At 33.2% G+C, this 11,344-nt stretch overlaps 1 protein-coding gene and 2 long non-coding RNA genes across 3 annotated transcripts; 1 reads left to right on the top strand and 2 right to left on the bottom strand.

Moving 5' to 3' along the window:
* On the top strand, positions 4,933-6,492 carry LOC108662674. Its single transcript, XR_001928618.1, has 2 exons — positions 4,933-5,110; positions 6,123-6,492. It is a non-coding gene; the product is annotated as an uncharacterized LOC108662674 (long non-coding RNA).
* Positions 7,755-10,227, bottom strand: LOC18594602. The gene is made up of 2 exons (XR_001928601.1): positions 10,035-10,227; positions 7,755-7,802 (listed from the first exon to the last, which is right to left on the bottom strand). It is a non-coding gene; the product is annotated as an uncharacterized LOC18594602 (long non-coding RNA).
* Positions 7,806-9,963, bottom strand: LOC108660412 (pentatricopeptide repeat-containing protein At1g79080, chloroplastic). The gene has a single exon (XM_018124038.1). It carries the CDS (start codon positions 9,864-9,866, stop codon positions 8,160-8,162), a length of 1,707 nt encoding a protein of 568 aa, XP_017979527.1. The 5' UTR covers positions 9,867-9,963; the 3' UTR covers positions 7,806-8,159.

Here is an 11,344-nt window from a genome sequence, read left to right as displayed (position 1 = left end):
TATATATATATATATATATATATATATATATATATATGTTATAGAAAGTTTATGAAAATAATTGTGATTGTGTTGTGTGTTGGTGTTGTTAATTGCTCCCAAATTGCTTTTCATTTTAACAATAAAATGGCTTTTGATGTAACAAGACCCATTTCACTTAAAATGCTCTGTTTCTCATTGTAGCAAGATTCATTTTCCCTGCAGTGAGAAACTTTCTGGTTTTGAGGGTCACATTGGCCTGATTCTCGCTGCAGCGAGAAACTCTCGGGTTCTGGTGCAGTGCTTTCACTTAGATAAAGATTTTGACCACATTCCTCTCAGAACTAGGAAAAGTGGTAAACATAAAAGTTGTAGCCTTACCTCTTAGCTTTCTAATGGTCTAAAAACCAGGTCAATTGGACTTCTTTAGTGGGATATATGATAGAAAAACTAAAATATATGCAAATTGAGACTATTTCTCGCTGCAGCGAGAAACTTGCTATCATGCTTGCTACCTTGCTTGATTTTGACATATTTTTCACCCATTTAACTTCATGGATTGATCATGGGTTTTTGCAACACTATGAGGTTATTGATCAAAGTTTGAAATGAGGGGTTTTTAGTAAGAAATTAAATCAATTGCATTATTTTTGAAACAAGTGCATCATGATTTTCAAATTCCTTCTATCGATTGCTTGTTCCCTTCTTATGTTCACTCACTGAGTTTTATATTCACGTTTTTTTTAAAATTCATGCTTTCAGATTTGGAGGCAGTTGGGACCTAGATTGAGTCGCACACATATGCTCGCCTTCTTGGTAGGTACTATGGCATCTCAGTAGCTATACCTTCACCCACAGTCACTCCGCTGATGGTCAAGAGTCTTATGCTTGTGTACATGTATAAGTAATGAAGACCACTGAGATTAATGTTAAAAATCAATTATGTATATTTGATTACCGACATTATGAGTTGGCAAACGGGTGACATTATTTTAACATAATAAAATTGTGAGTTTTGGGTCACTATAGAATATTACTGAATTATTTTTAGTTCAGAATTTCAATATGTGGTTTTAGAAATGATGGTTGGGAATGATGATCGGGTTTGCATAAAAAGGCTTGCTTGGGCTTAGTGGGCTGTGCCCATTGGGCCCATCCGCCGATCATAGCTCGAAATTTGGGCTGTGACAGATGTCATATTGAGACAATGAATGAAAGAGACATTTAATACCTCTATATTACATCTATTATCTCAAGTAGAAAGTGTATGCTGAAAAAAAAAATTACTCACTTTGTTCTCAAAATTAAACTATACAATTATTAGAATAATTGAAACTCATAGTAAACTAGAAGTTTACTAATGATTTTAATGTTTGACATGATCGATTGGACCATCCTGGATCAATAATGATGCAAAAAAAAATGATTGAAAATTTATCATTTATTGAAAAACCAGAAGATTTTTCAATCTTATGAATTTTATGTGCTGTTTGCTCTGAAGGCAAATAAATTATAAGGCTACCACCAACTAAAGTTGGGATTGAATTTCCTACGTTTTTGAATAATATTCAAGGTTATACGTGGATTCATACATCCATCTTGTGAACCATTTAGATATTTTATGGTTTTAATCGATGCATCGACTAGATAGTCACATGTTTGCTTATTATAACTTGCAATTTGGCATTTGCAACCATTCATTTCAAGCACATTTTCCTGGTTATGTAATCAAGATTATTTGTCTTGATAATGCTGGTGGATATACATCTCAAGCCTTTAATATTGCATATTGGTTGGAATAATTATTGAACAACCTGTTGTTTATATTTATACATAAATGGTTTAGCAGAATTATTTATTAAACACTTCCAACTAATTGCAAGCTTATGAAATTCAAACTCCCAATGTTGACTTGGAGGCATGCCATTTTGGATGCAGCAGCATTTGTATGCATCAGGCCAAACGAGTTATTATAAATTCTCCTTATACAATTGGTTTATGGTTAGGAACCAAATATTTTCCATCTAAGAATTTTTTGGATGTGCGGTATATGTTTCAATTGCTCCACCACAACGCACAAAGATGGGTCCTCAAAGAGGTTAGGAATATATGTTGGTTACAAATCTCCATTTGTAATTAAATATTTAGAATTATCGATGGGAGATTTATTCATGACAAAGTTTGTCAATTGTTATTTTGATGAAACAATTTTTTCAAGATTAAAGGGAGAAAATAAGTAGCTTAAAGAGGAAATTTCTTAGAGTGAATTATCATTATCTAGTTTTGATAATCGCACAAAGCAATATGAACTTGAAGTTCAAAATATAATTATTTTGCAAAATATAGTAAATTAGTTGTTAGATGTATTTATTGACCTAAAGGGAATAACTAAATCTTACATACCAGCTGCAAATGCTCCTATTGGCATTGATGTCCCTGTAGAACAAGGCATGCCAGAAATGTGGAAATCAATCGGTTCCAAAGATAAAATTCTCGAAAAAGAAAATGAGCAAATATTTAAGATGGTCAAAAAGAGGAAGTAGAAACTTTAGAAGAGACACCTGATATAATTGAGAAAAATTTCAGAAGAAATTCAGGTACCTAAAATCATTGAAAATGAAGAGATCTCAATCAATTATGTCATGATGGAAAAAAATGAAACTGGTAAATAAACGTCGACGATATTTTGTATATAATATAGAGCTCACTATTATAAAAGAAAAACGATGATCTTGAACTTATATAAATTATTGGCCAATGTGGAAAGACGCAATCAAAGTGGAATTGAATTTAATTGCAAAACGTGAAGTTTTTTAACTTGTAGTCCGTACATCAAATGATGTAAAACTAATGAGATATAAACGGGTATTTGTGTGAATATGAAATGAGAAAAATAAGATTATTAGATATAAAGCACGGCTTATCGCATAATGTTTTACCAAAAAATCTGGTATTAAATATAAAAAGAGATATTCTCTGTGGTGGACATAATTACAATTCTATATTAACTAGTCTGACAATAAATGAGAAAATGAAAATGCGTCTAATGAGTGTAGCTATAGCCTATTTATATGGCTCTTTTGATATCGATATCTATATAAAAATCCTTGAAGGATTTAAGTTTCCTGAAGCACAAAATTTGAATTCCCGATAAATTTATTCGATTAAATTAAATAAATCTTTATATGGATTAAAGCAATCTAGACACATGTAGTATAATCCCTTTAGTGCAAATTTATTGAAAGAAGGTTATAGTAATAATCCTATATGCCCATGTATTTTATAAAAGGGGTTTAGATATGAATTTATTATAATTGTTGTTTATGTTGATGACTTGAACATTATTGAAACTCCTGAAGAGTTATCAAAAGCCGTGGATTACTTAAAGAGAGAATTTGAGATGAAAAACCTTGAAAAAATAAAGTTTTGTGTGGGTGTTTAGATTGAACACTTGGCAAAAAGAATTTTTATCCATCAATCAAATTATATCACAAAAATGCTAAAATTATTTTATATGGAGAAAGTATATCCATTGGGTTCACCAATGGTTGTAAGGTCATTAGATGTTAAAAAAAAGACATTGTCCGACCTCGTGAGGATAATAAAGAACTTCATGGTCCTGAAGTACCATATTTTATTGAAATTGGAGTATTAATGTATCTTGTTAGCAATACATGACTTGATATAGCAATTGCTGTGAATTTGTTAGCAAGATATAGTTCTTTTCCAACTCGAAAACATTGGAATGAAATTAAACATATACTTTGATATCTCTGAGGAACAATGGATATGGCTTATATAATTCAAATGCATCAAAATAAAATTTAATTAGTTATGCAGATGCAGAATATTCATATGATCCACACAAAGCTCGGTCCCAAACAGGTTATTTGTTCACATATTGAGGTATGGCTATTTTATGACATTTTATAAAGCAAACTATAATTGCTACTTCTTCTAGTCATGCAAAAATTTTAGCAACTCATGAGCAAGTTATGAATGTGTCTGGTTAAGATATGTAACTTAATATATTTGAGAAATGTGTGGCATGTCAACCGAGAAGAAAATTCCAACAATGTTATATGAGAATAATATTGCTTGCATAGCACAGTTAAATGAATGATACATTAAAGGCGATCGAACAAAACATATTTCGTCAAAATTCTTCTTCACTCATAACCTTCAAGAAAATGGTGAAATTAGTGTTCAACAAATTTAGTCAAGTGACAACCTAGCAGATTTGTTCATTAAAGCCCTTCTTACTGCAACATTTGAAAAGTTGGAATGTATCATTTTAAAGATCTTTATAATGCAGTTATCAGAGAGAGTATAATACGCATTGTACTCTTTTTCTTCATCAAGGTTTTTCCCACTAGGTTTTTCTTGATAAGGTTTTTAATGAAGAAGTATTTCATAAGCGTATTCTTGAAAGAATTATGTATTCTTTTTCCTTCACTAAGATTTTTTCCCATGAGGTTTTTTCCTTGCAAGGTTTTAACTAGGCATATTTTTAATACAATGAATATTCAAAGGAGAGTGTTATGAATAAATATGTGAATGTCTATTATATTATGACCCAAGAAGAGCAAACTAAGTCAAACAGCCTAATAGGCAAGATACAAGAAATGTAATATGATTTGAACTCTTAAATAAAATTAGATTAGTACTATGATTCAAGGGGTTGTTAGCTTATAAATAAACCCCTTCATTTCATTTGTAAAGATATATACTTCAATAAGATCTCTTTTCTCTCCCCTAAACACTTTCTTTCTTCTCTTTAATTATTATTTCAAGTTATTTTTATTTGTTATTTTAAGATTTATTTCATAATACAAAGCATTTTAAATTATTCTAATTTAAAGTCTTTAAGAAAGTTGTAGTTGGATTTTCAAACTCTTTATATAACAAAAATGATGACATTCCAAAAAAACCAATGAAGAGATAAGGGAAATAACCAAATTACCCTGCGGCACACGTGAACCCAAAATGGGACACGAATTAGGGTTTCCAGAGCGTGGGCCTTTAAATAACGAACGAAGCCCTTCCTCAGAATTCTCAAGGTAATCTCGTCTCCTTTCTGTAGGGATCGTCGGCCAATCGTAAAAGGAGCTAATCCAAGATGAGAGCCAAGGTAATTTCCTCTATGTCTGCGATTCATCTCGCGTTACTAAGCTTTTCGTCACTTTTTCTGTGATTTGTTTGTCCAGATTATTTGCATTTGAAAATTAATTTGCTTACCCCCTCCTTTGATTTTGGTTGTTTAATTTCTAGTATTTAATCTTTAGCATATTTTAGGGTTTTATAATTGCGTTTATGATCTGCTTGTTATACGAGAGAACATGGCAAAACGATTACTTATTTGCTATTTTTAGGTGTAATGGGTATCAGAACTTGGAACATTTGATTATCAATAAATAGGTTAACCCAAACTCCAAAATTTCTAGTTAGGAAAAATTAGGAAAGCTAGTGAGAGAAGCCTTCAGCTAAGGCGATTTGGCTGACTTTATCCAAATTGATGGTAGGGGTTAATTATTTGGAAATGTTGCTGATGATAAGGGTTAACTATTTGAAATGTTGCTGATATTGTCGTTGTCAATATAGATGCTGTTCTTGGATTTTAGTTGGCATAGGTGCTATTAAATGTAATGGGGAAGATTAATTAGTTACATGGTGGGAACTGTACTCTTTTGTGGCGGTTAACATATGAGGCAATCGCTGTTAAAATTACTTGTAAAATTCTTCCTTCATAAGTTTTTGATTAGTAATTCTGTTGGGGCGATTGGAAGAAAGACCTTGCTTACTTAATCAACAAGGGTTGGTTAGTTTGACCTGATGTATGCATCTTGATTATACTTATTTATCATTAGTAAACTTAAATACGATGAGCACTGGTCATTTTCTATAAGTTTTCTGTCATTTATTGGAGTGGAATTGTGGCTTAAATTGAGGGACTGGAAATAGTCTTTTACCCAAAGGAATTTTATTGTCACATTGATATCTTTTGAAAAAAAAACTTGAAATTTTACATTTTAGAATAAATTGCTATATGGGCCATTTGGATCAAATGTTAACTATCGTATCTGTCTATAGTTGATTATATCATTTTATTAGGATTAATTTGCTTATGTTCGTATGCATTTCAGTGGAAGAAGAAGCGCATGAGGAGGCTGAAGAGGAAGCGCCGAAAGATGAGGCAGAGATCAAAGTAGGTGCATGGACACAGAAAAGATGGGCTTTACCCTGATATCCCCTTGACTTTGCCATCATCATCCAGCATATATTGTATGAAGTTGTGAAGGTTGGAGGATGTTTTTTCGGGCAAGCTTATCTGTTCTGTCTTCTAATTTTAGGTTAAGTTTTAAGACTATTTGAGGTGTTGTCTAGTACTACTAAATATTATGTTGGGCTTTTATGTTTTGAGCTGTGTAGACTGTGTTATCCTTAAAATGCTTCCAAAAAGTGAAATTGAAAACTTAATGGTCTTTGTCTATTATTAGATAATTGGTTGTGTTACTATCGTCTTATATGTGAGATAGATTGTTCCCCTATATTGTCAAGCATTCAGGATAAAATTTAACATGATGCAAACTGTTTTTGTATGTGTTTTTAAGAGGTCAGTGTTTTGGTTCTAAAATTTGGGACCACAATTCTCAATAGGCTTGAGGTTGGTGGGTTATAACATGACAATGATGATAAGGCTTATATACTGAAGTTTGTTTCCAACTTATGTTCTTAAGGAAATGAAGAAAAGAAATGGGTTTGTCCAGTATCTAAGGCTTTTTCTGAAAATGAAGGTTTAATGGTTTGTTTAAATCCCTAGGCTTGATGGGTTAAGAGTTCTATATCACAATGGTTGTGATTGGTTCTTCCAAATTTCCTTGCATTGCTTACAAAGGTCAAAGACTTTCAAATCTCCCTTGTCTAGCCTCGCTGAGATTTTATGTTACTGCTTGCTAGTATTTAAGTCTCAGTCATCCAATTTCAACAAATAGTATGGTTAGTCATTCATTTGTTATCGGGCTGTATTTATCAACAAGCAAAAACTGTTTAATAGAGTTCAGTCGAAATTGGTAATGTTTTGCAGCATAACTTATCCTTCTTTTTATCTTCTTTTCTTTTCTCCCCATGAAAAGACGTAAAATTAAGATATTGGAAAGCAATTTTTGACACAATTTTTATTTTGTTGTCAAAAACAAAACATTTTCTGCTTGTTCCGGTCCTTGCATCATCATTATTCCTAATGCTAAGTAGTTAATGAATGGTATGCAAAAGTAGGTTGGAATTCTGTACCCGGTGCAACCAAAATGGGGTAATAACACCAGTCTCTCCCCGGGAAAAGAAACGAGGGCTTTTAAATTTGAAGCCATCGAAGCAGTTTCAAGTTTTGGCACAATGGTTGATAGTTTGTTCAACTGCCAGGTCTTAACAAAGAAATCTCATGACTTTTCATTGGGGCTAATCTTGAATGAACTCTCTCTATAGGGTATGATCTATCCTACCCAAACTTGGTAGATTTGAACAGCCAATAGATATTTGGAAAGAAGCTATTCCGTAATCTGGAAACACAATTTCTCTTCTTTTAGGAAAAAGAAAAATTGAAACCATAGTTGCATCTCTAAGTTCGGCAAATAATAATTATAAAACATCTTCAGGAAGAACTCAACTCTAATGGAAGAGTAGACCTCTTCAGTTCACATCCAACAGGGCATTAGGAGGAAAAAACTAATCCATCTAAGAATATTTGCACACTGATTTATGAATTTGAGAAAGCATCATGATGACTAAAAAGACAGCAAGTGCCAAATGAGTCTTCCATTAGATGCCTGTTGAGAAGGGGACTTGTTAATCATTTCATATCAACCATAATCAACTTGTACATACCAAACAAAAGCTCTACAAAATAAACAGGATTTACAACAAAACATTAACCAGCTCAAGCAAATAAAGAAGTACCACAAAGTTGAGTTATTCTGCTTGAACTTGATTCCTCTTCACACCACCTTCAAAATTTTGGATACAGTGCCAAACGATCTCAAGCTACTTTTTCTTTGTTTCAGAACAAAATTCATGTTTCGACACTATCAAATATCTGAACAGTAAGAATCAATTTTGCACAGAGCAACAGAATGATAATCTTTCATTTTTTCCATTTTCCTGTCCATATTCTGGCAAACTAAAAATCAAATGTTATCTATAGCAGAAAGGTTGTACTGCATAACAAGTCTCTCTACAGCATGTTGACTCACAACTTCTCTCACATGCAACTCCTTCAATACTTCTGCTGCCAGCTCTATTTTTCCTTCATGAGCAATCCCTTCCACAAGAATGGTATAAGTTGTCTCATTTGGCATATAACCTTTCTCTATTATCATCTCGAAAACCTTCAAAGACAGATCAGTTCTGTGGGATTTGCAGAATCCTAATATAAGTGCATTGAAATTGTCAACATCAGGCCTATAATTGCTTTCTTCCATTACTATGACAATTTCCAGCGCCTCTTGCAGCATTCCCTCCAAGCACAACCCTCTTATTAATGACGAATAGGTGTAAGAGTCCGGATTGAACCCAGACTTTGTCATTTCATATAAAAGCTGAAAGGCTGGATATGTGTTTCCTTTTCTGCATAAGCTAGAAATCACACTCTTGTAGAAATCATGCGGAGGGGAACTTTGTTTGCTCCCCAAGCTTTGAATTATGGAGAATGCCTCTTGCACCATTCCCTGCTCGCAGAGCACAGCAGTAGCATTATACGTTCCTTCATTAGGTTTACAACGTCTATAGATCATCTGGTCTAGACACTTAACCACAAGATCCACTTTCTTCTCTTGGCAAAGACGAGCAATTATTGGGTTATAGCTTGTAGCAGTGGCCTTAAAACGTCCCCTAATCATCTCATCCAAAACATCCAGAGCGTGTTCAGTCCTTCCATGAAGGGCAAGAGAACCAATCAATATATTGTAAGTAACTACAGAAGGAGAACGATCCTCACCATCCATCTCCGCCAAAAGCTCATTTGCTTCTTTCCACCGTCCCTCATAGCACAAATTCCTTAGCAAAATGTTATAACTCACAACATTTGGATCAAATCCTTTAGCAGGCAAATTCCTGAAGAACCTAATTGCCTCATCAGTCCTCCCTTCCTTGCACAACCCAGTCAACAAAACATTGTAACTAACCAAGTTAGGCTTCCCACCTTTGGCAATAATGTCATCCAAAAGTTTCATTGCCTCATTTACTCCTTTTTCCTTATAAGCAGCCTCAAGCAAGAAAGAGTAAGTGAACGCATTGGGAACTAGTCCCCTTTGTATTAACTTATCCAACAGCTGCAAGCTTTGATTCAAGTTTCCATGCATACAAAGCCCTCTAACTAGAGAATTATAAGTAACAGTATTAGTTGGGTAACCATGAGCCTCCATTTTTTCCACTAACTGCATTGCATGTCCAACATTCCCTCTCTTGCACAAGTGATTGACCAAGAAAGTATAAGAAGCTGCATCAGGTATAATACCAGAATTAACCATCATCTCCAACACTCTAATTGACTTTTTCATCTTATTAGCCTTGCACAAATCATACAACAGCTGTGTAGCTTGAGCTACATCAGGTTTCTGTCCTTTCCCAACCATATATTCCATATGAAAAAAAGCATCATTAAGCCTAAGTTCCCTACTTTTAGTGTCATTCTTCCCTGTCTTCCAATTTGGTAAAGTAAAAACAGAGTCTTTAGGAGAAATTGTGATCTGGGTAGTTGCTAAAACTCTGGTAAAACCCTTGTTGAGTGAAAAAGAATGAAGGTTTGGGATTTGGTAAAAGAACCCACATGTTTTCCTTGTTGTTTCAGGTGACGGATTTGTCATAGGAGACATGGAGTTGAGTAAAGTTGCCATAACCAACAAAAAAATATATAGAAATGTTAAAGAAGCCTAATTCAGTCCCTTAATGGTTGATCAGTGAAAAAGAAAGAAAAAATGAAGTGATCATTCTAATTTCCAGCAAATATTTAAAATTTAGACAAGAACAAGAGAGAAAAGAGGGGGACAGAAGGATGAACATACATATTATTTGGTTGAGTGACCTTTGGATTGACGGCTTTTCTTCAAGGAAGAGAGCTTTGTTGTAATTTTATTTTTCTTTGGTTGGAGGAGACGGGGCATTCAGCCCATCCCTGCCCACTGCCATCCACAACTCTTTCCCTCGTTATCCAACTGGTAAAAGCTGATAGCCATCTTACGCGCTGCTTACTAGTATGCAGGCCACGCGCTGACTTGTCCGAAATTGTGTCAACTAAAACTACTCTTTTAGAATAAAAATAAAAAAATAAATCCGGAGGAAATTAGCTGCCCATCCCTCACTAAGGTACCATGTATAGTTTTTTATTATTACAATGTTTGAAAAAAAATTTAAATTATTTAAAAAATTAAATAAATTATTATCCTTTTTAATTAAGTCATTGTATATTTATTTTAGATCAGATAAAGTTTTATGATTTTTTTTTATATTTAGAGAAGAGAATTCGAATCTTACTCTTTTTTGAAAAGAGATTATGCACTAGTCAAGATATCATCGAGTGACAGATAATGATAAGGGTAAAACACATCACATGACCACATCAACATACTACATTAGCATATCATGTCATTATCATTATAATTGTCAATATGTCACGTCAATACTATGTGATATATAATAACAAATAATATTTTTTAAAAAATACAATAATAAATAATATTTTAACTAGCAGTAGTTAATCAATAATTAATTATAAAAACTTATCTCATTTAAAATAAAATTATAAAAATTTGATTAAATGTAATAAAAAATAATAAAAATTTTAAAATTTTAAAATAATTTAATTTTTTAATATTATGTCTTTTTTATTCGTTTTGCAAAAGAATTTATATTTTGAATAGAGTCGTTGATTATAACTTATGCTCAAATTCACATTCTTATTATCAAAGCGAAGAGAGAGCCTAACGAAATCTACACCACCAAGTCCTTTTGTAAATTTATTCTTGCTCCTAGTGAAAAAACGGATAGGATTTGGAAATATGCATGGGCAGGTTTGGCTCCTTTCAGAGTTGAGTGTTTTGTTTGGTAGCTAATTCATGGGATACTTGCTGTTAAAGACAAGTTAGCTAAAAGGGGGTTGGTACAGGAAAATTCTTTGAAGTGTGTACTGTGCAACAAGGAAAAAAAGACTTGTGATCATTTGTTTACTGAGTGTATTGAAACTTGGAAAGTATGGACTGAATGGTTCAATGAATGTGGATATGTGTGGATTTCACCAAATAGCACCAGATCCTTTTTTGAAGTATGGAATGAATGTGACTTGGGATCGGTTGATTTGAGGATTTTGAGGATGGCG

The sequence above is a fragment of the Theobroma cacao genome, chromosome 7 (assembly GCF_000208745.1).
Source record: "Theobroma cacao cultivar B97-61/B2 chromosome 7, Criollo_cocoa_genome_V2, whole genome shotgun sequence".
NCBI classification, from domain to species: domain Eukaryota; kingdom Viridiplantae; phylum Streptophyta; class Magnoliopsida; order Malvales; family Malvaceae; genus Theobroma; species Theobroma cacao.
The sequence above is the reverse complement of the archived record's forward strand: the minus strand, read 5'-3'. Positions and strand labels throughout refer to the sequence as shown.

Bases quoted from the DNA above. Each gene is read 5' to 3' on its own strand.
- LOC108660412 (XM_018124038.1), bottom strand. From the start codon at position 9,866: ATGGCAACTTTACTCAACTCCATGTCTCCTATGACAAATCCGTCACCT.